Source organism: Hippoglossus hippoglossus, chromosome 24 (genome assembly GCF_009819705.1).
Source record: "Hippoglossus hippoglossus isolate fHipHip1 chromosome 24, fHipHip1.pri, whole genome shotgun sequence".
Taxonomy (NCBI): domain Eukaryota; kingdom Metazoa; phylum Chordata; class Actinopteri; order Pleuronectiformes; family Pleuronectidae; genus Hippoglossus; species Hippoglossus hippoglossus.
The window spans coordinates 4,826,181-4,853,567 of record NC_047174.1 but is presented as its reverse complement, the minus strand read 5'-3'; the positions used below and the strand labels follow the sequence as shown (position 1 = coordinate 4,853,567).

Below are 27,387 nucleotides of genomic sequence, written 5' to 3'. Positions count from 1 at the left end.
CTGTGGGATTGCAGCCTCTTCCTGGTGCAGCCCTGAAGTGGGGGGGGTGAGCGAGCCCTCCCCTCGCCAGGTTACTTTCTTCATACGGTCTAATCTGCCACCTTGGACCTGATATGTTCAATAGGGTTCATATCTGCTTCTTGGCCCAGTGGGTTGTGATTCCTCTGCTCCCTTTACATCTTTTCTTTTGCACAAAATGGCACAAATTTTTTTCCAGTCAACATTTTGATATGTCTTGAGAAATAGGGTTCTCGGGGAAAAAATGGGATTCATCATTTGATAAGGATTGATGCATTTCGTGTGTTTAATTCCACTCTTCGCTGTGCTGTGCAGTGAAAAGATGGAAAGAAGCCTTGAGATGACTGAGAAGGCAGTGTTAAAAACATCGTGAAAAGTCTACAGTATGTGAGTTTCATGACAAGAGTCAGGTGTATACTCCTCCACTCACTCAGGAAGGAAGGATAGTAGCTGACCCTCAAAGACATTTTGTTAATAGTTAAACTTGAACACCACATGATTAGAAACTTTAAAACACATCCTATCAATTCCACCAACAATACTCTTTACATATTAGTCACATTTGGACTGCACACCAGTCCGTGGTGGGTTAGAACCAAACAGGAAATGATGCCACTCACATACTGTATGTTTTCCATAGATATGTGTTGACTTTCTGATTGAGAATCCAAATCAAATCACACTCCAGCTGTTCCTTTCACGTTGAATGTCCTTCTGTTTGCATATTCAAATTTTTCTTCCAGAGGGATATGATATTGTGGATGGGACCTCTTTACTAAATGAAGACATGATAGACGATGATGACGGTGCTAGCTCCTCTGCCTATGCGGAGCTGGAAAGGCTGGAGAGAGAGACTGCTGTTGCTCGCAGCCAGCACAGTACTAGCTCCACCATAACAGCCATCTCCGTCCCACCGGCGTCCCCGCCTTCATACAGGATCCCCTCTGCCTCGCCGATATCCACCTCTGAGACACCGGTCCCTCAGGCCCTTCAGGCCTTTAAGGAGTCTGCGAACATGGTCGCTGCCTTCAACCTGCAGTGGAAGGATGAAATCTCAGCAATGCGCTATGAGCTGGCAGAGCTGCGTAGAGACGTCTGTGGGGAACTGAAAACTTTCAACAGCAACTTCTTCAACTTTACTCAGTGCTACAATATGTGGACCTTGTGCCGGGAGCCGTGCAGCGACAGCACCACACAGACAGACGACAGAGTGTCCATAGGAATTCAAGCAGGCTCCAGTTGGTCCATTCGACATAATAAACAGGACAAGTCGGTGATGTGCCAGCCAGAGCCTGCGCCGTTCAGCATAATGGATTTCATGGACCCACCCCGGATTGAGATCATAGAGGGAACCCCTGAAAGCACGCCAGAGGGGTCGGGCAGCCCTGCCAGCCCACTTCCAATCGAGGACTTCCCCTGGGAGATCATAAAAAAAAAGCCCCATAAGCAGCCAGACTCAGGTGCCCACACGGGTGGTCACAGAAGCGCCAGTCTAGAACTATGGAGCAGAAAGTACACCAGTGGGCCCATGTCATATCTGTCTATGTCATTCTAACCATTCCCATACGCATTCTGTAAAACGAGACGAGGAAGCCAGGGTAAACACCTGACATTTACCACGAGAGGCAGGGAAGTGCTGTTGTTAGATGTCCCTTTACTCTATGCAGACACAGAGTCTGTCATCTCTTGAACAGGTTACAATGTTGTTCAAGCAATCTTTAAAAACAAGTGTCTTGCTTAGCCATGGAATAAATGAGAATGATTATGCTTCACACCAGAATGAGGTGGCATGAGAATGTGAGAGAGAATGTGGCTGATGTTCAGATCCTCAAGTGCCAACGAGTGCAGCATTATCTTCTCTCGACCGTCTTAAATACCCGACCTTCAGAGAAACGTCAATTACAGTAAACACACGATTGGAGATCTGAGGGTCGTTGAATGATCTAGAATCAGCCACGTGTCAGGTGAGGAGTAAGTGGGCCTGTTTCTGCACATGAATTTGAACAGCTCAAGCTCATGTTCATTCCAGTTTCTCTTCGTGTAGAAACGTTCTTTTAAGCACCTCCTGAGAATACTGAATAAAAACTGTGAATAACTTTATAAAACCCTAGTTTTTTAAAACGAGTGCTTTAAAGATGAACAAATTTATTTATGGATATATTGATATATAATTTACTTTTTAGTTGTTCTAATCAAAGCGTTCCTCTGCCATGGCCTTCATCCATTTTGCAGCCAGTTCCAGTTGAAAATGGGCTTTTTCTGAAAAAATGTCTCGCTTACAAAAAAAAGGAAGTTACTGTAAGAAATTAAGAAATATTAGATAGTGCTAACAATAACTTATAAGAGCCCTAATAACAACGTTTAAAAGCCCAATTCTCTGGAATATTAGATGGATGACACTGTCTCGAGGCGTTGTCGACTGGCTCTGTGGCCCCCCCGGCTGAAAAATAGTTTACAGTGATTTCATAGTCTAACAACATGTGGAGAGAAACACAGTGAAGGGGATTCACAGTGATCACGAAGTATGAATGTATCGGCTTCAGTTCATCCTTGCACAAAACTGCATTCGTGTTCCTAACTCCTGTACATGTATATAAATGTACCATTTTGTATATAGAGAAACTTATATTCAATACTTGTACTGTTTGCAGTTGTAGACATACTGTGTTGCCGGCGCTGAGAGGGGTAAAAGCAGGAGTTGTGGTTCTAAACCAAACGCAGCACTTTTTTTCCCCAAGTCTTTGAGGTCTGCCGCCATTTTCTTCATCACGTTCCGCCATCCAGCCGCCGTTGCGCCTCATAAGGAGGTTGGTAGTTCATACCGGTGTTTCGCCTTTTGTTTTATCGTGCAGTGGTGACTGCGCTGTGAATGTAAAGTGTCCAACCGATCCCATGAGTAATCGCTATAAACGGCGAGGCACAAGATTTTTGGGGGCTGGAAGCTTCATGGTTTCCATTTTCTAGTTTGAGCAGACTTTGGTTTTTAATTTATCTGCATTCATAGATGTTAATAGAGATTAGACCTAAAACACAAACATGTATCGCTAGTTGGATTATGAACAGTGAACGGAAGATGGAGGCTTGACCCAGATATCTGCCGTCTACACTACAAGCTCCAAAATATTATCAAATGCCCCTAGAGACTAATTCGTCATCAGATAATAACCAAATGCCTCCGACTTTGTTTTTAGAGGTTTAACAAGTACTGATTTGAACTTGCTGTTTTGGTTAAGTGTCCTCTTGAGATATGGACTAAATTCTACCAAATTCACCTTTTTTAAAATGCCACATTTCTCTGGTAAAGATGAGATTTCTCATGCTCGGCTGGTTCATCACTGCAGGAAGACGACAGAGAAACATTGGTCCATATAAGTAGACAATCAGAGCCACTGAGGGCCTCTACCTCTCTAACGTGTCCCCAGAGGTGCAGTGCAGTACCACTGGATGTACTAACACCGCCTCACTAGTGATGGCTGTTAAACCGTACGGGGGGGGGGGAGCCCTCTATCACCTGCTATATTTGGCCAATTGCTCATTTTGTCTGTTACTCATAAAGCTATCGCCGTTCACTAGCCATTGGCATCTCCCTCAACCACTCATCCATTCGTCCCATCGTACCAACATGGCGTACCAAAGTTAATCCGGAGGCCCGTGGAACTGAGGCCGACAACAAACGTCTCCCAAGTTTGACAGCACTCATCTCCGGATGATCACTGCAGCACAGGAGCATGGAAAGCCTGTATGTATCAGACCCCTGACTGAAATGTGAACCTTGCAAAAAGGACTTGTGATAAAGGAGAGGCTACAGCTTTCACTTTATAACGAGAGAGTGGATCCACTTCCTCCTTTTTGCACGACCAAAAGACAGTTCTTGCAGAAAAAAGTGGCATTTTTGAAAAGATGATATTTATAAAAAAAAGGTTGTACCAGAGGTAAGAAATCAAATTTAAAGCCACAAAATAAAAAAAAAAGAATAAAGGCAGATATTTCCTTTTTCGGTTTTTGCAGTAGCTCCACTCCACACATCTGTTCCAGTATCTCATCCAACCTGAGCTAAAAGTCCGAGCTAACGATTTCATTTGCCTTGATAATCTAATATTGGTGTCACAGAGGAACACTGAACCAAGGCATGTGCTGCTGCTCATTTTAGCAGCAACTCCATAACTCTGATGTTTTGGTACAAAGAGTAAAAAAGGTACAAAGGATAAACTCAACTGTATTGTTGCCATTCTTCACTCTTTGCAATACAGAATAAGCATTTTTTAAAAAAAGCTTATAACCTATTTATAATTGTTATAAACCCAAATAAAAGAATTTTGCGTTTTTTCCATCGCAGACCAGCCAAAGGTCGGGTTAGAATAAATCATGACTAATTTCAGTGAAAGGCATATGACTGTGACAACATTTAGCCTATAATCATTTTAATATATAAATACATATATATATATATACAGTATATATTAAAAAAAAAGAAAAAACTTTGGAAAGGCTTGTCTTCATATTTTTGCTTTTTGAATGACTAAGAGGGGAATGCACTGGCGTTCCTTACTTTACATCTATTCCCATCGTTTGGGGAATGCAAAGTAACTTAAAGGTGCTGAGGACCGGCCAATCACGATGTCTCAAATCTACATTCATTCATTCTATGCAAGTCGTATGTTATTTGTTGTATTTTTACGTCATCTGAATATTTACAGTTATAGATATTAGGTGTTTACGTTAAGCCTTCACGCAAGTCACCAATGCCAGGAATGGATTTTTGATGTTGACAGAAAAATATCAGCGGCTCTTTTAGAAAAATGAAATATCTCTTTCATTTTGTTTTTGGATTTTATTTTTTTTTGCATGAGCCCCGGGCGACACTCACGGTTGTTTCAGTGTTTTCCTGCAAAGCGGCCGTGTCATTCCCACTGCTCTCATCTTAGCTTAGAGGTGCACGAGCGTCCGAGGGGTTGTTGGTGAGATTCCTGAGATTTCTGCCATGTTGTAGCATACGTGTGCTTCGTAAAACATTATACACAGAAGAAATGAACAATCATAAGTGCATCACACATTTAAAAAGAAAATAGTTAAGGACTTGTACAGACAATATAATTGGAAATGCTGTGCAAATACATTCTAATGAATTTCTATCAAATGGAACTAGTGACTGATTGATGCCAGGGAACTCACCCAATTCTATAAATACATTTAAACCCAATGTTTCGTCATCATTCCATCATTTAGCCCAAAGAAAATAATGACTCTTCCCTCAAAACAAGTTGAAATGTAGCAGGATTACAGATATTGATCTAAATATTAAAATCAATGAAAGATATTACCCTAAAAAAAAAAAAAAAACTTAAGAAACAGACGAAGTGTAATTTAAAGATATTTTTTGACAATGCAACCATATTTTTGTGCGATGAAATATATAATTGTTTGTGAGAGAAATTCTGAACAGCACGTAGTCAACTTCCCAATCTGAGTTTTTGTCGACATTTTTTTTATTTTGTCATCCAGAGATCTGATGCAACAACTGTGCCCCCCCCCCCCCCCCCCCCCCCCCCCCCCCCCCCCCCCCCCCCCTCCCTCCCCCCACTCTGTGACAAAAAGGTTTTTGGGATGGAATCTGATCCTGAACCTGTAAACACTGCTTCAGTAGAACTACCTTTTCTTACCCATGTGCTATTTGCCTGCATTTAATTCAAGGTTTCACTCACATTGCAATTTTCAGGGATCTCAGACTGCATTGTTCAGTGAATCAGATTTTGTCAAAAAGTTCTAACGCATTCTTTTGAGAACCACAGTTTAGCCGGCATTTGTTAGCGTACGCTTACTTTGTTCAACGAATGAAATGTGACATGTGATATTTTGTTTTTTTGATTTATTTTTGGTTTTTCCCGCTTATTGTGGTGTTTCTTGTGAATTTTCTTTTTCATTTACAACTTTTATTGGCCTTATGTATTTTTCATAAATTGATATAAAACAATGGATTAAAATGTTTATGATGCTTATGTTTATGGTAATTTTAATGACATAAAAATGGGGGTCATAGCTTTACGATGGCGTCCAAAGATGAAACTGACTTGTAGCATGTCCGCAGTGAGTCGTCTACACACCCTGACGCACAACAAGTACACAGCATGGGTCTGGCTTACTGTCTTTTTACTTTGACTCCTCTCTATTATGCCTTGCTTTTTTTTTTTTTACTGAGTTATCATATTTTTATTTTGGTTTTTCTTTTTTCCTTTTTCTATTTTTCCCCCCCATTGTAGGCGTCCGTAGCTTAGCTGGGGGGCGTAGAGAGTACGGTAGGTCTGGTAGGGAACCGCTTTATTCTGTATTCTTTTATATATGTTGTTAATACAGTTTTTCATACATTTTGTCCGACTCATCCACATTTTCCACCCGTTAGAAGAATAAGATGCATCATGAAGTTGCAGCTACTGTCCCCACTCACTGAGTACGTTGAATACATTTAAATGTTTTCATCTGTTCCCACATTGATTCAAGTAGATTTTACAAAATGATGCTTGTGCAGAAGTTGCATATTGAGTTTAACAAACCAAAACTAACAGGAGTAACACAATTGTCCCACATGTTTGCCTCGTGTTAAGTTAACACTAGAAACACACTGGCATTGGCAACGAGACACAATATTCAAACGTTCCACTTAAAATCTCTACGGCACAACTGCAATATACTTCAATTGAAAACATGCATAGAGTTTCTTTTAATTGTTTATTTGGTTTGGTTTTATTCGTTATGTTTTAATATTTACAGTTTTGTTCAAATTCATCGGTTTTAGTATTGATTCACCCTCTTGCTTTAACCATTGTATACGTTTTCGTTAAGCGGAGGGCGAGGAACACGGTCAGCACACAGCAGTGCGTCTTTATTTAGAAATGTCCTGGCATGCAGCAAGGCAGGTTACGACCAACGTGACGGCTTTGTTCTTCAAACCACCGCAAATCAATGCTGCTTTTAGCTGATATCATGAATCTGGTTTTAATACTTATGAAAAATACCTTTTTAGATGTGTAGTCAAGTCAGTTACTTTCAGTGGTTTTAATTTTGGCGTCGCAGGTATTTTATATTCAGCTTTACTTCTAACATCAGCTTTAAAAGAAAGGATGGATACTACCAATATTCATACAATATTCTTAATTCTAAGGTGGTGGGTGATGGATACTGAAAAGTATTTTCTCTATCTATATATATATATAGTTGGAAATCATCCAGTCTGCACAAAATCCTGCATATACTATTTTACTTGTAGATATATTGGGTTCTACTACTTTAACGACCTCATTAGCAGCAGAGCGCAGGGTTTGGAAGTCGTCTTTCCAACAAAGCAACATATTGAAGATATTGATATTCACGTCCCCATAAAGGTTTTAGTGAACCCTCGATGTTTCCTCTACCACGCCACCATCAGGCCAAAGTAGACACTCCCCCAACCCTAATGAACTTTAGGTTTTGGAGATTTATTCAAACTAGTGATACAATCAATAAAAACGATCTTTTAAACCCAGCTACTTGTAAGTAACAGCAGCAAAAAGACCAATATGTCAATTTGTTTTATTAGAAGAGCTGTGAATACAGGGTACTATGAAAATACTCGAGGGGCTCTTTCAAAATACTGTATAAGAATCTCGTGACGGTTGCAGAAGGTAAATCTTTGTGGAGAGTTTATTCGGGACGCTGACCTCTACCTCATGATTGGGGCAGGCCATTGATTTGTATTGGTTTGTTGTGATTTACCATACATAAAAAAAGTTAACCCACCTTGCATCCATGGGGGCATCACCACTGTATGTATATATGTATGTGGCTATGAACAACATGCTTGTGTAGTGTACAGCTCTTGGAAAAAACAATAAGAGCTAACACAAACCTAGTTTTTAAAAATTTCGTATATCAAAGCGGAATTAGCTGGGATTCTCGACGTATACACACTCGAGTCCTGCTAATTGTCCTATGTCAAATCATCCATGCATTCATCAGCCCATCTATCCATCCATCCACTCATCTTTGCAAACCACCAGCTCCATAATCAAGCTGAAGCCTGAGGAAGTACACAGTGGTCAGGTCAGGTGTAGTTACACGGAAACAAGGATAAAGTCCCCAAAGTCAGTTCTCTATTGCAGTGTTCATTTTACTAGTAATTTATTCTGCCTTTGGCAAAACGCACACACTAAAGAGATGTAATTCAGCTGGGCACATGCATTATTCAAGAAAGTACAGGTTTATAAGAGAGATTCCTTTAGCAGGAGAAAAAGGCCATTTCAGACCATTTCAGTACAAGTAGGATTTAATTTGGATTGAATCCAGGAGTCATCACTGAGGAGACATTTTACTGATGCCAGTCAAGATCTACAGGAGTAGATACTTTTTTATTCCCAATTATTTTTACATTAAAGATGCTGTAAAGTGCCCGGTGAAAAGGGCTGGCCAATAAAACAATAATTGCAGTATAATTTTCATCAAAAGCAAGATAACAAAAGTTCAATATATATCAATATGATGCTTACATTAGTAAAATGTCCTGCTGTTTATCAAGTGTTTGTCATTGTCGGACAATAAAGACAACAAAGGTCAAAAGAATGATAATACTGAAACTAGATAAAGTTGTAGGATGAGATTTTGTAGACTTTAAATACAACAATTTGCAACGTATGAATTCAAATACAATAAATAAAACCTTTTTCCAATTGTTTCCATGGTTTGGTATAGAAAATATATGTCTAACAAAACGAGTGTAGCCTTCAGACATTTTACATTCACCCGGTCACATCCTCGGCCCCCATGCTCATGTGCGCAGCTTGTCAGTCATTGCACGTCATTACGCCACGATCCCACCCCGAGCTGAGTAAGAGCAGCATTTCACCAGCACCTTTGCCAGTCTGAGTCCGCAACTATGGCAAGAAACAGAAACGGAGGGAGTCGGCCCGGAGACGAGACGCGGTCAGAACTATTGCATCAAGTTTTCTGAAAATTTAAGTCTTGACCGCAGAGGAGAAAAAAGGTTTGAGGGGGTGTTGTTGAAAAAAAAAAGTGAAAGTCTGTTACTTATTCTCTGCACCAAAAATATTGACTTTTGATCCCAGGTCAGACTTTACATGAAGTCCATGCAAGTACAGTAGTTACAGTTACCACATTCTCAAGTACACATATAACATGTGGAAGAAGGGATTTTAATTAAATATTGCACTTCACGTAGAGTAAGAGTTTCAAGCAAATACAAAAGGGATTCAAAGTACAACATGCAACACTTCTCATTATACTCTATTGTTGCATGATCAGACAGTCCAGACATAAAGAAGAGAAAAACAGACTGTCTTGATTTTTAGTTTAAAAACATCTCTCAGGACATTTTGTCAGATTTTCTATGTTTCCCGACGTCTTATCTTCATTTCTGTTAACACGACAAAAAGCCTCTTGACAACGACCTTAAATTTTCCAATTTAAGGTCGTGTTTTTAGCATTTTTTGCCACAGTGGTGGAGTGGCTAATTTACCACTTGATTATAATTACTTGCCATTGTCTCTTCTTCTTAGTCTCTGTCTGTAAATTAGAGTTTGAGTTGGCTTTAGTCTCCAAACACTCTCTCAAAAGACACACTGTACTGCTTGAACAAAAGTATTTGACTAGTAAATATTTCTATCCACGGATCAGAAAATAATAAACCATCTCACCATTTATATTTGTAATCATAATAATTCTAATGGCTTCATTAAACCCTGAAGTTAAAAAAAAAAAAGTTGATCACGACTTGAATGTCATATGAATGTCTTAATAACTTCTACTCTGTGTTTTATATGTCTATATAACATGATAAGGTGAAGCTGTGTTCTCAGATTCAGATGTACTGTATGTTTAAATACACTATTCAGGATTGACCATTGCCTAATAAGTAATCGATAAGTATGGATTGAACTAGATAATATGTATAATGTGTTTAATTAGGGCAATGCAGATGGGCAAAATTCCTCGATTATTCAAAGGTTAAAGCTTTGGATAGTGATTCTGTTGATTGCTTTATGAAGCAATAAGATGTTTAAGTACAAAATCTAGAAATATTCATATTCAAATGTCTCCGGCAACAAAAACCTTGATATTAAACATATAAACAAGGTTGAGGCACCTCCTGAGAAATTGTTGCGGATGAGTTTTGCCCATCAAGTTGCAAATTGTGTCAGTGCCATTAGAATATAAATCTGCTTTTTGAGACAGAAACACAACAAATGCTGAATTATGATGGTAAACCAAAACAATCTGCAATAATCCCGTATGCAGAGAAGCAGGGAACTCACTCATACTATATGAAATCATTATAGGGCAAGATGCATTTTCTCCAAGTGCATCCAGCTCTATAATCATCATTTGATAACCCCAAAAATTATAATATGACCCATTTTTAAATCTCTACATTCAGCTTGTGTGTTTCTCTCTCCCTCTGCCTGTTACTTACCTAGCAACTGGATAAACAAGGAGAAAACATCCTGTGTTTAATGAGCTTTAGACCTGTAGTGCATCAGTGTGAATGATGAAGATACCTGTACTGGTCCTTTAGTAACTGGTGGTGCTTGCTCCTTGCAGGGATTCAGTTTCGTCTCCCTACTTCCTGCAGCGTGGACCGCGCTCAGCCTCCTCCAGGTAACCAGTCTGTCTCCATCTCTTCTCCCCTCCGCCCCACTGGCTCTTATTTCCGCAAAAAAACTACATTTCAGCCGCAGCCACACATCCATGGGTTGCTAGAAACATAAGCACAGAGACAAAAGTAGATAAATGTGGACGTCTACTTAGTAAATAGGTGGGAGACACATCAGTATGATTTTAGTATTTCTTTGGGTGTCAAATTCCTGCTCATATTCCTGAAAATTATACGTTGCAAAACAGCATCTGGTTTTAAATTGAAATTGAATCCACAAAACTTTTAAAACCAATTATGCAACATTTCCCTGCGTCTGAAAATCAATGTAGTGTATTTTAGACTCATTGTTTCTCCTGTATTATGTTAAAACGCTGCTAAAATATCTGATAAACTAATATTGTAATATTTTAGCTAATAATAGCTCTGTTGGAGTTTGTAGCAGTAAAGTAAAAAATCATCTCACAGGTTTGAGCGTTTTCTGTTATAACTTTTTTGATGTACTTTGATGAAGGCTTTAATTTTCTAACCCTCACCCTGCAGTTTGAGCTCCATGATATTTATATGAGGATTTTGATATATACACACAATACTCCTCAATATCAGTACTTGAGAAATTCCGTCCTGCCATGATCCAGTATTACTCCGATAGAGTCCAAGGTAAATAATGTAGAGTCTACATCGAAGGACATCTGCTGTCCAGTCAATGTTATTGCAATATATATTATAATTTTCTATTTCTATTCTTTTAAGTAGGACGCTTCTCTCAGCAGAGGAGTCAGCAAATTAAAGGTCTTCGCTGAACAGCAACAACTTAAGCAAATAATTGTGTGATTATTCCCGGGATATTAACGAAGGCGTGCGAGGCAACAAATCTGCCCCTGAATGTCAGCTCATTTAGTCGAGCACAAAGAGTGTGAATGAAGAGCAGGGCAGCCGTGTAGTGCTGAGTCATCCTCCATGCTGATGACAGGCTCATTTACAGTATTTACCATTATCCTGCGGTGGGAGTACACTCATTCATTACTTTCTACAGAGGAGCTTATGTGACTGGGCGTATTCACACATTCAAGACCACTTTGGAAAACTCTGTGACCTTTCCTCTGCAGCGCCACCTTCAGCCCACATCGTTGCATTGGTTGAGTCACGAAGCTAGATTGAAAACAATTGGAAGAAGGTACATAATATCTCTGAGGGACGAGGCAGTGAAGGCGAGATGAGGAAAGGTTTAGACGCATTTGAGGAGATTATAATGCTCCGATTTCCTATCGGCAATAAAACTGTTAACTTGTGTTTACTGGTCGCCCCGATGCATCTGGAATGGGGAACAACTAATCCAGTTTTTAAATTGTCATCCATCTCCATCAAAGATTTCCTTCTTACACATTTGCAGTCTGGAAACAATTAAAAGTCACTTTGCATGTGCCAGCAGAATAGAAGCTGTTAAGTTATTGTAATTGGACGAGGTCACATCAACAGCGTTTCCTTTAGTTGAGAAACTCAATTCATCACTTTGATTTTAAAACGCCAAGCGGAGCGACTCAGTTAAACAGGATGGACGTCTGAAGGTAGTGTCAAGTTTTCAGGAGTCAAATAAGTTAGGAACTATAATTTATTACACTGTATATAAGGATCTATACAGTGTTTTATCTATTTTATATATATATGGTGCTTCATAATCACACTATATGGGTAAAACTAACTAAAATGGAGGTACAGCATATAAAACTAATGCAGTCTAAATAAAACCGCCCTGCACTAAATCACCTTCATCAAGGTTAGAATGTTTTTTTGCACCCGTTTAAAAAAGATGTTCTATTCAACGATGATACATTTGGAGGAAGTGGTTAATGACCCTGTTGAACTCTTTTGTATTTTACTGTGCAGAGAGGTGTTTGTGATATTTTTCCACACGAAACGCAGCAACCTCTCTAAAACTGTTTTGGACCGAAACCTGAATTGTAACCTCGGTGAACAGTGTGGGTGAATCTGATAAACAAGATACTTCACATGTTTTTTAAAATATGATGTGGAAGGTACTTTAACCTCACGTTGGAACCGTTTCATATACTCCTGCGGTTTTTATGATCTGATTTGCCTCATTCAAAAAGGAAAAGTGTTTTTTAATCCAAATCAGTGACGTGATGGCAAAGCTACAGATATATTAACAATATAATTAAGGCTAAATTAGAATTTAATGCAAGGTAACTGCAAGAAATACAGATACTAGAGTATTTATATATATGTATATGTGGATGTTTATCAGTTTTCAGCTGGTACCGAGCAGTCTGTTACGTGTTTCCTTTAGGAAGTAAGTCGATGTATAAAAATAGACTGTATGGTGTTGCGTACCAGCTGAGTCACTGCTCCTTTCAGTTCGGTATCCACCCACCGCGTCTTGCAGAACTGCAGCCCCTTCAAGTTGGAAGCAAGTCAAGTCTCTGACTGGATTTAGCTTCACAGATTTCACTGTGATTTCTTCTATGCATTTTAATTACCTGTATGGTTCAAAGTGGCGTGCGCGCACGAGTATATGTATCTGTGAGGTGTGTGTGGGCTCTCTGTTAGGGGCTGTGTCTGCACCTACTTGTAAACAGTGATAGTTTGAAGCACAGATTCTTGCTGCATTAGGTAACACATATAAATAATGGATGGGGATGACTAAAGGACCAGAGGACTGAGAGAATCTGGGAGAAGCTTCAGGTTCATAAAGGCCGTTAAAGGTGTCAACCAAGAAAGTTAGAGCCGTGATTCACAGACGACTTCTACTCTGTGATTCATGTAGATTTTTCAAACCTTAAGTGCAGAATATATTTTTTATTCAGTGTAAAAAAGATAATTTTATTCAGTGTAAAAAAAAAAAATCATTCAGTCAATCAAACGAGAAATAGCAACTGTGTTGTTGTTTCTAAGGTTGTTAGAAATAAAGTTCAAAGGAAATTTTCTTTGGAATCATGTTTTGATTTTTATTCCTCTAATAATTAGGTTTCATAATTTAATAGTAGAAATAGTTGATAATCAGCTCAGTTACTTTGTCACTTTTTGCACCAGAAAACAAAGACACACTTGAAATCTAAACTTCAGTGTATTTTTCTGTGAATTTAAATGAATCCTAATCTCTTTTCCATTATTTAAAACATTTTCTCCCCTGAACAATTACACGTTACGTCAGAGTTTTATCCTGCAAGCAAGTGAAGTTGGCACAGTTCTGCTGTGAGGTCCATCTGGATGGATTACCATCAAATTCTCATTTGCACTCGAGAGCAAATCTTTCCCATAATCCTTCATTTCACTTCCTGCAATAAACACACAGACATATTACAGAGCTGCTGTTGCTTTTCACCTTAGTGACATTCCCCTTGCTCTAACTCCGTATCTGTCATCATGCTCACACACGCTGTGATACAGGTGACTGCAGCACTTGTCAGCTTCTGGCCACATTTTTCATTCTCATGTTTTATTTTATCCTCTACCCCTGTCTTGCCTTGTCCTCGTCCTTTCATCCTGCTTGTGCTATCCAGCGGTATCATATCCTCCTAGTTACAAGAAGACTCCACCTCCCGTGCCCCCGCGCACCACCACCAAGCCTCTTATCTCTGTGACAGCCCAGAGCAGTACAGAGTCCACCCAAGATGCCTACCAGGAGGGCAGGCATCCACGGGGCGGTCTGTGGACCACGGACAGCCTCGGCCGTCCCATCTACAGCTCCACGGACAGCCTGGACAGCACCAAGGCGGTCACCATGGCCATGGAGTCAGCAGGAGGCAAGAGGCACGCATCCTCGGGCAGCCACACCTCCGTCCAGACATGCGACAAAGCAGTGCTGGTGTCCAAGGCCGAGGAGTACCTCAAAACCCCACGTTCCTCCATTGGGATACAGGTAACAAACCCACTGCTGCTCTCTCTTCACTCACCACTCAGCCTTCATACCGATTATATCTGTCTCCCTCGGTTTGATATTCACAACGTTAACATGTAGGAGAGCTGTGCAACTGTAAAAACACCTCTGGGCTCTCAGTCATTCATTTTAAATCAGACAAATATGTTTTTTTTTCACCAAAGAAGAAAATTACAATGGATTTTTTTTGTAGATGTCACAATGAATCACTCTGGATGGAAAAAAATACAATAACAGAGATGACAGAAGAGGTTGATGTTTCATGGATAACTTTCAGTACGTCCACATCTAACAACTACAAGTGTGCAAATGAGCTAATCTTCGTTATTTAAGAGATGTGATCAATTCCCAAATGCACCAGTCAGTGTGAACTTCAAGGTCTCAAAGTCCTGTTTAACTTTACACATGTATTACCTGGAGGAGTAGTGAAGAGCGATATCTACCAGCTGAGGTAAACGAGAGCTCAAGCTCGAGTCAAAGAGTCACTCTGACAAACTTAGGTTCCTCCTTCCTATTCTGAAGGTGAGCGTCCTCCGTGGTGCCCGTGTGAACTATGCTGTTCCCGCGGACAAAGTAGAGCAGTGTCCAAGAAAATGTGTCCAGTTGTTTAAAATGGATGCCGTGTCGATAACGAAACAGACATCCACCTAAAGGATTGTGTCGTACAGCTCGCCTTGTACCAAAATCCCTGAACAGGGAAGATCAAACTTCCCCAAAGACTCTCGACCAACCAAGAACAACGGAGCTGCTCGTTGAGTCTCTAGAGACGATGATCTGAAACCTTGGAAAGCACCAAACGTTACCCCAGGGACCAGGCATTGTGATGTGTCGCTATGGCAGACGGCTCTTGTCTCTGATTCTTACATAAAAGTGCTGGTTTTCTTACAGTGGCGCTGACTGTTGGTTTAGCACCTACGCTCTGCGGAGCAGGAAGGATGAGTGGGGAGTGTCACTTCACTCCTGACTGCCAGTTGCCCTTGTGGTCCTTGTTTAGAACTTATAGGTTTGAGAAGGATTATGAAAGGCCGAGATGTATCAAGTGCAGTTTTTTTTACAACTTTGTAGAACAACATAAAAAAGTCTGTGCAATGGTTTTCAAAGAGTTGATTGTGGGAGATGATAAGAGTCCTTCTCTGAACCAGCACACCTGCCTTTGCTGTAAAAGAAACAATCTAATAAGCAACGTGTTTGTTCTGTTGAGCGGTTGCGATGTGTGGTGACTTGAAAGTGTCCTGCTGTGCGTCTTCTCCAGGTGGAAACTGTGACAGACTCTGAGACAGAAAGTAAAGGCATTCCTCAGTTCCATTCTATAGGGATCCAGGTGGAGGATCACAAACGGTGAGTAGCACGGACAAAACACATTATTCTTTGTTCTCAAGTAAGCGTATTAACATTTCATCACTGTCCTTGTCAGGCATGGGCGGTTCAAGCGCTCAAACAGCGTGACCACTGCGGTGCAAGCAGACATGGAGCTGGAGGGCTTTCCCTCCATGGAGGACAAGGCCCTGCAGTTTGGCGGCGCCTTCGGCCGCCACTCTGAGCCCAGCACGCCGACGCAGTACGGGGCCATCCGTACGGTGCGCACGCAGGGCCTGTTCAGTTACAGGGAGGACTACCGGCCGTCCAGTGGGCCTTCCAGCCCGCAGCCTGAACCCTGGCTGGTGGGGCCTAGCATGGAGGGCGCTGAAGCAGGCCGCGTGTCCCCCCTCCGCAGGGACGGCAGCTGGTTCATGCAGCTCCTCCACAATGAAACCAAGCGGCTGGAGGGATGGTGCAAAGAGATGGAGAGAGAAGCAGAGGAACACGACATGTCGGAGGAGAGTGAGTGTCCCAAGGGAAACTGTCTATGTCGATCTGGTTTTGTTGTCTTTATGATATTTAATGCAGGATGTCCACTGTAGTTAAAGATGGATGACACATGTCCACTTCTGTGTTTGGAGCCAAAGACTGCAAAGAGGGGTAGCAATGGAGGGGTGGAGCCACTGTAGTGAAGTCTCAACCAATCATAAATCAGTCTCAGCTGTCAATCATGACTCAAATAACTAATTAAAACAAAACTTAGCGGAAACATGAACACTTCAACATCCTTAAACCAACTTACATGACAGAAACCATCTTTGTGAACTTGTTGACATGTATTTTGAGTTTTTGGTTACAGTCTATAACGTACACCAGTATAGCCAAAGTGGACACTGACACAATAAGCTGTCATGTTGACTCTGAAAACACTGAATCTTGATGGGCTCCTTGTGAATGAAAGATGTTTCTCATCATGTTGCGTCAGTTGTCAAATCAAATTCTGTCCCTTTCTCTCTCTCTCTCTACATGTGTTCGTCCACCAGTTCTTGGAAAAATCCGGAGCGCAGTGGGAAGTGCTCAGCTACTAATGTCTCAAAAGTTTCAGCAGTTTTACTGGTTATGTCAGCAGAATCTGGTGAGTATTCCACGTGTGTGTGTGTGTGTGTGTGTGTGTGTGTGTGTGTGTGTGTGTGTGTGTGTGTGTGTGTGTGTGTGTGTGTGTGTGTGTGTGTGTGTGTGTGTGTAAGCATGAAATCGACCTACATGGTGTTGATATGTCACACAAAAGATCAGGGGTAAACTCGTCCTCTTCCTCGGAGCAGGTGCTCGCTCTGACGCTGCACTTGTGCACCTTCCAGAAATAGAGCGCAGGGATCGATAGTGAAGCCGTCCCGCTGCCACTGTTGACCCACAGCGGACGAAAGGGGAATTCCAATAGGAAGCAGCACCTGCGTTTCGAGGCTAGCCATTAATGCACAGCGGCAGCGGCGTGAACGGGACCTTTAGAGTTTGAGTAATGGACTGACACGCCGTCTCACTGTTTAGCCCTCACTTCACGTAGACGGGAATATTGCACCTTTTTCTATCCACAAAATGTCGTCAATGAGAATGTTTCTGCAGATACAGAAAAGAGACGGGTGCTTAATCACTTCTGTCTAAAGGGCAACTAATATTTTTAATGAAATGCAAAACCTTGTGGAGGCGGTTGAAGTCTGCCTTACTTTGGGTTTTGTGTGCATGTGTGTGTGTGTGTCTTAGCTCAGTTTGTTGCTCTCTTTAAGATGGATTTCTGCTGCGGTTTCTCTCTCTCTGTAGATAATGGGATGATGAATTAAGTCTAACATTGTTACTGACAAGCCTTAAGATAGGCCCCCGAGCCCTCAGACAGGTCAACGAGACAGGTTTTCCCTGCTGGGCGGAGGAAGAACTGCATGACGTTTGGGTTGATAGAATTTTTCTTGTCTGTGGTAATGGTTGTGTGGAGCCGCCTGATTGTGCAAGTTGTCATCTGCACATCAGTCAGCTGGGCAGGTATCACAAGGAGGAAGAAGAATGCTCCACAGAAACACTCTGAGCACCAGATGTTAGTCACTTTAAAGACGTTTGTCATTTAGGCAATTGTGCGTTTGCTGTATCGAAGCTTTGGAGCAGTTAAGTGTCCCCCCAACAGCTGACATATTTAATTTTAATAATTATATTTCCTCTGGCTTTTGACTATCCTCAAGTTTATTTATTCCTATTGTATTCCATTTCATTAGAATTGTTTTATTATACACAGCTTGGATCAACTCTGGTTGTGTTAAATATGCTTTGTACATAAACATGACTTAACTTTAACTTCATAGAATAATAACAATTTTGTCAAATTAATAATATTATAGAATTATAACATAAAAAAAATACAGACAGTAATTTGTGCACACTTGTTTGAAAACAAAGAAAATAAATGTATGATTCGAAGTAACAACCTCTCCCTCACTCACTCATTCTCACATGCATTTCATTATTGATAATCATTGTTGTTTCTATATAGCACAAAATAAACCAAATTTGCTGCTATATAAAAAACATATTAAAGACATTTTAAGGATGTGACCACAAAGTGTCAGTTGAGGTTATGAACCAATTTTGAAGCTATGCTGCCACACAGTGGTGAGGATGGTGAGGTTCAAGTGTAGATGTGGCTATGATATGACCAGAAAGTAAATTGTGCTTTCAAACACAAAGTAGATATGATGGTTTCAGTGACATAGTTTCTTTTCTCTTATTTAATATGAAGCAGATGGTTTATCACAGGTCTAAAATACAGTCTGTTATCTGTAGATGGTGTTTAATAATCGTGCACTTAAAGATTTTTTTAGAAAATGTCAAACACTCACCACATCCTCTCCTCCGCCGTCTCCTCAGGACCCCAGTGCCATGCCCAGACCCACATCTCAGGACCTGGCTGGATTCTGGGACCTGTTGCAGCTTTCCATCGACGACGTCACTGCCAAGTTTGATGAGCTGCAGCAGATCAAGAGCAACCACTGGCAGCTGGTGGAGAGTCCGGAGAAGAAGGTAAAGATGGTGATTTTTTATTTCACTTCTCACAGATCCACACTCTCAAAATACTGAGGACTTGCACGTGTGAGAAGCACATTTAGGCGGTAATGTGTTTTTAGATGGACTAGAGCCTTCGGGGCACTTGGATAATTATCTTCATGCTACAGTTGTAGTTGCGAGGGCTGTTATTTACCTCCAGCAGTTAATGGGCACATTGCAGGCTCCTTGAAGTCGAGTGCTAACAGTCACACAGATGCTCTATATTGGGCTGATCTCCTTCGAGCAAGCGAGGCACCGATTTACTCCCAACAGCAGATTAGCAAGCAATTCGAAAAAGCTTCTATTCAAACGTTTGTGAGCGTCAGTCTGTTTTAGGTATGTAGATTATATAGGTGAAATGTTAGCGGCGTCATATGTAATGTGGGTGATGTTCTAACTATATAACTAGTCAAGAACTCAATTGATGAAAGTTATTCAAAGTCATTTCTGTTCTCAGGGAATCAGGGGCTGTGATACTGACTAGAGCCAAACCGATTCACCAGTTGGTCGATTAAATCAGCCGATATGAGCAAAACATCGGGATCAGACATAAAAAATTACACTAAACATCATCATCAACATCACACTCCACAGCACAGCAGCCATCAAATAACGTCTGATTCGATCCACTGTTCTATTTGTTATCCATTAAATTTAAGGTCCATATGATTTATATCCTCTGGCAAACATCAACACCCTTTTGAACTTCAGACCATTAATTGAGATACGCTGTTCTAATCGCATTTCTCCCTTCAAATCAAAACATGTTTCTGCAGAGTTTATTGCTTAAATAATCGAGACATTTTTTTGATTAATCACGTCGCTCTATCTCCCAAGGAGCGGAAGTGGCCCCCACCCCTGCCAAAGCGGCCAGCCAAGGGCCACGGCGTCATAACGCGGGAGCGCTCTCTGGACCTTCAGGACCGCCAGCGACAAGAAGCCCGCAGACGCCTCTTGGCTGCGAAACGAGCAGCTTCTTTCAGACAGAACTCAGCCACCGAGAGGGCAGACAGTATCGAGATCTACATCCCCGAAGCCCAGACGCGGCTTTGAGGTCCACACACTCATCGTCCACTTTCTTCCTCCTCCTGCTGTCCTCATCTGTCCCCCAGCTCGTCCACTGTGTTGCCATCTGTTGTTGCCATTCTCTGGGTTGTCCCCACTGAAGCTACACTAGGCAAAGATTTCAGAGGAAACCATTTTTTTCAGCCTAAATGACCACGTGGCACTGCCATGGGGGAGAACGCCCCGTGTTCCCTGAGTGAGACGTCAGGTGAGTCAGGTGTGTGCGATGCTCGTCCCACAGGAAGAGATAAAAAATATCAGAAATTTTGATTGAACCCGAAACAGTAAAAACCTGGACACACCAGCATTAGACCTTTTTCCTCTTGTCCCTCTGGTCTGATTGAAGTTGGTTAAAAGGGATCTCAGGCCAGCTGGATTAGTGACCGTCAGTATTCTCATGGCTATTCAATGTCATAAAAAAGGTCTACATGTCTTTGTCACCTGAAGCTGCTAATGTGAAGTTGCCTCGTGTAGCTTTAAGCCCTCAGGGGACTCGACACATTCTGCACCATGAGAATGAGCTGCTATATCCAAAAAGAAACATTTCACTTCACATGAATTTCAGCTATAACTTCAAACTTCCGTCATTGCTATTAGCCCCACGGAGAAGAATGCGAGTAATGTTATATTTGCTCCATTCAAGGGAAACACAAAGTGCAACTTTATCTCATCAGCAACAATGGTCTTGGTTTTAAAGCAGCCTGAGGTTACCACGGCAGCAGAAAGTGATGTGTCAAACTTTTCATTAGAAACACTGGTGCAACTTTATTGTTGTCGAGATTTCCTGCCACTTTTGTGGTTATATAGTCAGAATGGACGGGCCGTATAAACAATACTCTCGTTTCTATCATTATTGCATCACTCCATCTTGAACTAAAATGACACTCATTAGAGCGCACACCTCCGCCATATACACTCATAGATATCAGTTCCCGAAATATACCAGATTTCTTTCCATCAAGATCCATGAATTATTCACTGGAAAAAATTTTGATAATGTTGACGAACGCTTTATGCTGCTATGTCAAAGAAAGAGAAATACAAATTCCTGATCTGCGCCAAAATGCAAAGGTTCAGTGTGTAAGATTTAGGTGAAATGGATTCATGAGCAGAAACAGAATATAAATGAATCCTAGTGATGTTTTCACGAGTGTGTTTCATCTAAATTGTACGAATTGTGGTTTTCTTTCACCTAGAATGGACCCTTTATATTTAAATACTATATATTTACACCAGGAGCGGGTCCCAGACTGGACAAAATAAACACCTGAAGGGAAGTGTGAGGTGAGGGGTATTCAGCTGCAACATGCAAATTCACCACTAGATGTCACTAAACTCCACACACTGAACCTTTAATTGGTTCTTCCTCTAAAAACACCTCAGTTTTTTTTTTTGTGTAATATTGCTAACGAACAATCAAACCAAACAAACAGACAGAACCTCCTTGGCCGAGGTGACCAGGCGAGCTGCAGCCGTGGAACAGTGTTGCTGAATGAGATCTGAAAATGAGGCTAAAAACTCCTAGACCATCATTTCCCATCATTGATTCACTTTAATCCATATTAAAAAAAACATCCATCTTAGAACGTTTTTTAAAGATATGTACGTTATTTGCTGCTGGATGCATTTCCATTGCAGAACAAATATGAATTATTAACAGAAAAAAAAGAAGTTTTACGAAGCCTGGAAGAGGTGACTGTATCCAACAATGCATTTTGCACCTTATAATATTCATGTTTGTATTTCCAAGGGAAATGTAGTTTATGAAGCTCATGTGATATTGTTGCAGTTGAATTGCAAGGACAGAAATGGAGGATTTACCACAGAATTTCATGTTATTCTATAGGATCATGTAAACTGCACCTTGTGTTTCGTTTTTCTTTCCGACGCCGCTCAGGCCTCGTAATCGTAAATCTAACACGTTTGATCATACTTACAGTATCTATCACATGGCCGACATCACAGTATACATTCAGTATCTCTAGCTAAAGCAGTTGTGGGTGGATTTGAGTGCGTTTGTCCTGCTGACTGAGGGGAGTTCCTCGGCTAACAACTCATTTCTCATGACACACTGCATCCGACCCTTTTGTTCCAAGTGGCGCATATTTAAAAAAGAAAATACTGTTGTTATTTTGATCTGCTCATGTAGTCTATGAAAGACAGGTGCAAATTACACTTTAACAATATTCAGTTACTATAGTAAATGGTGCTGCTTTTTACTCTGAAACTGTTGTCCTTTACCCAGTCCTATGTGCACGCACACACACACACACACACACACACACACACACACACACACACACACACACACACACAACACACACACACACACACACACACTCACACACACACTCAAGGACTTTTTAAACTGAGATTTATCAACATGGTGCCCGGTGTCTCTCCAACGACCGTGTGGGACATTGTGACTTTAGAAAAGATCATCTTTGCAATGCTCTCGCCCTCAGCGGTGAAAATCAGGAGAAGGTTTCATGGTGTAACTTCCTGTCTGGCATGAAAAGAGGTCAGTTTGTTTATCAGACGGGAGAGATTACAGGATTTCGACATTCCACCGACCTTAAAGTAAAATCTAATATGCCCACCATGAGCCAGGGGCATTCCGCTACAGCGAGTTGAGAGTACTTCAGTGTACCCGTCCATATTTTATATACGACACAGACGAAGAATCCCCGACATTTTGCTCACATACGCCCATTCATTTGTCAATCCAGTCCCAGCTAATTAAGACTATTACAGGGCCACTAGGTTTCCCATGTCGCTGTAATAAGACCAGTGCTCAGTAGGGGGCAGCAGTCTGTGTACTGTAAATACTTTGGTGAGGTAGTGAGACCTGCTTGTCAGGAGGGAGAGTCTTTTACTTTGTGACACGTATACATCACTGCTAGATGGAAAACCCTCACGTTACCAGACGGCCTTAAGCAAAAAAAACAACAAACGAATGTAGAGCCCCAAACGATGCAAAAAAATATCCAAGAGGATCAAAAAACTTTTTACTTTATTTAATTCTTATTTTACTTTTGTCGTTCTTGTTTCAGTTATCTTCTTGTTGATTGGTTTTAATGAGACATATGATGCTTTCTCAGTTCTTCAGTTTCCTCTGGAGTATTATATAGGATTTTTTGTGAATGTAAAAGTTCTGCGAATTTAAAAAGCCCCAAAAATCAATTTAATCAGTCATTTTAATTTCCACTTACAAGTCTAATAAAGTCTGTTTCGGTCTGCGAGAGAGAATTTACCATTTTAAATATTCCTTCTCATTTATTTCTCTGTGTCCTCCTGAACTTTTTGTTCTCAAAGAAACAAACGACAGCTTCACTGAATTACGATACAACAGCTGATGGGCTACTTTGACAATTCAGCTGCTCTTCCACCTGACTGAAGGTCACGCAAATCAAGTCGACTTCCCACAGACTGCATACTGTGATTCCATCTTGTGTGGTATTTGATCAAGTCATTATCATCCATCTAGGCTTTCCTTTAGGAACTACCTTTTCAAACAGGGGGGGGGTCTATGTCGTTTTGTAGCTTCAAGCCCGTCACTAAGAATTTCCCTGCAGGTTGTTTCCACTTTCAAACCAGTAGACATGAGTGAAATCTACAAAATCTAATTAGTGGTAATAATCCATAGATTAGCTTCTCTGCTCGGGGAACTCGTCACGTGCCACCTGACAGAGACGAGGCAGCAAAGAGGGAACAGGGAGAGTAAAGTGCTGAGGATCGACTGGAACGACCTAATGGTCTCTGGCTTAAATGGAAAACGATGTCACTTTAGCTGTTTTTGCACCAGTCACCAGTGGGTGGGGCTGATTTCTGACACAAAGATGTCCCTCAAAAGTCACAGGGACACCAGCGGCTGCGAGCTGTCACAGGACGTACGATACACACACACACATACGCTGACATAGATATTTAGAAAAGTGTTTTGTGATCTCACGTGGGGCTCGTCTGTGATCGTGGCGCATCGACATGACATCTTTAGTGAAAACACTGAATATTTCTCTTCCTTGTCTGTGTCACGTTTTATCTCACCACGCCACAAGGGGCTTAGACGTTTGGCAACTATGTACATGACAAATCCTCAGGTGCCTTACGGTTTGATTCTCATCGGACTCTGTGAGTGAATGTGTTGGGTTTGAGACTTGTGGAAGGACTGCAACACCTGTTAAGAGTGCGAGTTTGTCTGTGATACCATTACAAAGGGCTGGAAACTGGGCTGGGTCGGACTGCAGAATTTAAAACTTTATATTTGACTACTTTAAACTTCGGACTGTAATAAACTTCAGCACAATAACGTCAAGAGGGCAGCAAAGGAGGATTTGGTAACATTTGTTATCCTCTTCTTTTTGGGGTTTTTGACTCAGATCTCACAGATGTTCTGCTGCGTATCACCATGATGCAGTGAGATCCACTTTATGAGTCACGACTGTGGACAAAGGTTCGTTCAAATTACGATAAAATTGTAGGAAATCGGTTGATTCGACAATTTATACTCATTTCGTGCCTCGTTTCCAAACAGTTTTGTTTCGTGTCTGTAATTCCGTGTCATATTCGGACTCCGCTCCCCTAGTGTTCCACGCCTGGAAATGCATTTCTCTACGGCTGGATAGAGATGCCACTGCAGCCAGTAGAGAAACTGTTGGATTACGTACCTGGAGCAATATTTGGAAGAAAGAACGTGCTTGATGATTGTTGTTTAAAGCACATTATTTATGTTGATTATATTATGATCATTAAATCTATTGATGTACACAAATCATGTTCAGCAAAAAAAACTTTTTTGTAATTCATAGTGTTCAACTGGCAGAACAGGTATATATTTAATTATACAATTACACAGTTTGAGTAACAACAGTGTCAAACAATTGAATTCAAATAGTCTCTTAGCTAATTGGTGTTTATGTTTAAAACTTCCCAGTGGCACAAAGTGTGTAAAGTCTGTCCGAACTCCACAGCAAAAAACTTTTTACTTGGAGGCAAAATGTTGACCAAAAAATGCAAAGGAATGACGACACTACCGGGTTGACTCACACACCGACACAGAGCTTGGTGGAAACAAGGCGTCGAAGTCACATCCATTTCTGCAAATCTAAAAAAAGATAATTTATTTAAAAAGGTCTATATTTTTTCCTTCTTGCTGTGATATTGTAATCTCGTGATGTTTTTTTGCCTTTTTTCGGCATCAACATCGGCAGAAATCTGGAGACTGACAAACTTGACCAGCCAAAAAGTGCAATAGTGTTTTCATACAATGGCAGGCAGGCTCACCTACAGCTATTTACCTCATAGATAAGCATTTTAGCGAAACATGGTATATTAGGAGTAGTTGTAATCTCCACAGGAAGTATTTGTCATGCCTGTGTACTATGCAGCAGTACTTCTGTGGGGCTGCAGAGCCTTTGCGGGCCCTGGTGCACATCACCTTTCATTCACAGAGCACTGACAAGCACCATGTTCACCGTGCTTTACACTGCAGGAGCAAAAATGTGTGCTGTCATTGTCATCCAATTCCAAATCCTATACAGTTAACCGACCATCACTTTAAAAAAAATATATACTGTAAAGAAAAAGGTCAGCTAACTTTCATTAATCAAGACATCTGTTAATGCCTTGTACAACACTAACTAACATCTTTTACTAGTCGTCCTGAGATAAACCTCAGAGAAGTCTGTATAGGTGCTGAATCAAACCACTTCTCTCATTGTACTTTTACATTTTCTTCTTCTTTTGGCTTTATTCTGACAATCAGCACACATCAAACACACACACACCAACACACACACACACACACACACACACACACACACAAGCACTGCAGCAGCGGTGTGATCTCCTCAAGATGGCGCCCTGAGTTTCCCTCACATTCACATCTTGAGGATTTCTTCACACTGAGACTCCAAGTCGATTTTCATTGAAAGCTTTTCTCCTTGATTCTGATACAGTTGCGCTGCAAAGATGTCTTTCTACTGTTTGCTCTCTCTTCTCATAAACGACCTGAGCTCTGACTACGTGCTGTGGATCGTCAGGCTTTGTTCAGCACGGCAGTCGAGTGAGTCATCATGGGCCATGTTCGATGTCACGCTTCCATCACTACTGGGCTTGTACGAGTGTATTTGCTCCTCAAGCAATAAGCCTGATTTAGATATTTCAGCTGGTGTTTCAACCTTATCTTACCTTAAACTGCTTTATTGTTTAAAAGCTGCTTAAAAAGTGGTTTGAAATTTTGGGAAATACCATAGACTGTATAAGATAGATGAGGAGACAGTGAAACCAAATCATCTGGATCGCCCCCTAGTGGGTAGCTGCTATAATCGGCTGTAGTCAAAGCTAAAAAGCAAAAAATGGTTTCTAGGACTTTAGATTGTTCTTATCACACAGATGTGTGTTAAAGTGCTAATATTTCCAGTTAGCTTGGATTTAATTAGTTATTTGATGCCATGAAAAACATGGTGAAAAGTCTTGATTGGCAGCTGAGACTGATGGCGATGAGTTGAGTGTGAGAATCAATGACACCACAGCTCCACCCCCCCGATCACTACAGATCTGGCTCCAAATGACGTCAAAAGTGAAATGTTTTTGCTTCGTTTTTGTACAACGGGAGGAAGTGAAGACACGTCGTCCATCTTTATATACAGCCTATGGGAAATATACATAAGCACCCTTGAGATGGAATAGCCTAGCATTAAGTATGAAAACGGGGAGATGGCTAGCTTGCCTCAATTCACATGTAACAAAATCTGCGTAAAAAGCAGAGTAAATCTCAATCAATGTGTTAGGTACGAAAAAATGACATAAAAGGAAAAAACAAACATTTTACAGTGGTTATGTACTGGTTTACTTCTTAGCTAGGAACAGAGAAGCTAGTCCACCATTAACAAAACCAGCATAAAACCACAAATCCTAATTTTCACACTTGAAACAGGTTCATTTGTGCTGGTCGGTGGATTTTGTTGCATTTGGGCTAAGCCACGCCCCCAGTCTCTATGCTAAGCTAAGCTAACGTCTCATGTGAATAGCAAATATTTCCCCAAATTACAAATTATTTCTTGAAGCACTCAAATATTTCTCTTTAGCTTATGTTAGATTATATAAATTTGTAAAGGCATTGCAGATGCTCACATGTAATATTTTTTTCCTCACGCTTGATTTCTGTAATAGTTTTATTATTAATATTCTCATTTGTGATTTTAGTTATGAGCCTGACCAGTGTAGTAACAAACAGAAGGCAGGGCAGTTACACTATTTGACACCACAACTCGTCTCTGCACCAATTTCTGGACACACAATCCCAATGAAACCACAATATACAGACGTGCGTTGTCCACATATTGTTTTTGGATCGTGTGCTTCTATTAAAACGACAGGGAGGAGA

General features: G+C 40.9%; 1 protein-coding gene and 1 long non-coding RNA gene across 11 annotated transcripts in view; one reads left to right on the top strand and one right to left on the bottom strand.

The window, feature by feature from the left end:
• The window catches only part of LOC117758520 (disks large-associated protein 2), an 83,199-nt gene extending 60,607 nt beyond the window's left edge, over nucleotides 1-22,592 (top strand). For 3 of the 10 annotated variants that reach the window (XM_034580258.1, XM_034580266.1, XM_034580265.1), the window contains 8 exons: nucleotides 6,276-6,320; nucleotides 10,603-10,659; nucleotides 14,176-14,534; nucleotides 15,805-15,890; nucleotides 15,967-16,373; nucleotides 16,880-16,986; nucleotides 18,759-18,911; nucleotides 19,773-22,592. In XM_034580258.1, the coding sequence (XP_034436149.1) occupies nucleotides 6,276-6,320; nucleotides 10,603-10,659; nucleotides 14,176-14,534; nucleotides 15,805-15,890; nucleotides 15,967-16,373; nucleotides 16,880-16,986; nucleotides 18,759-18,911; nucleotides 19,773-19,988 (1,430 nt within the window). In that variant the 3' untranslated portion in view covers nucleotides 19,989-22,592. Of the gene's footprint in view, nucleotides 1-761; nucleotides 5,502-6,275; nucleotides 6,321-10,602; nucleotides 10,660-14,175; nucleotides 14,535-15,804; nucleotides 15,891-15,966; nucleotides 16,374-16,879; nucleotides 16,987-18,758; nucleotides 18,912-19,772 lie in introns of those variants that run through there. The other 7 variants (XM_034580267.1, XM_034580263.1, XM_034580259.1 and 4 more) reach the window with 6 other exon arrangements.
• On the bottom strand, nucleotides 8,611-25,802 carry LOC117758529. The gene is made up of 4 exons (XR_004613300.1): nucleotides 25,654-25,802; nucleotides 15,506-15,509; nucleotides 14,753-14,763; nucleotides 8,611-8,621 (listed from the first exon to the last, which is right to left on the bottom strand). It is a non-coding gene; the product is annotated as an uncharacterized LOC117758529 (long non-coding RNA).
• Between the last annotated feature and the right edge of the window lie 1,585 nt (nucleotides 25,803-27,387).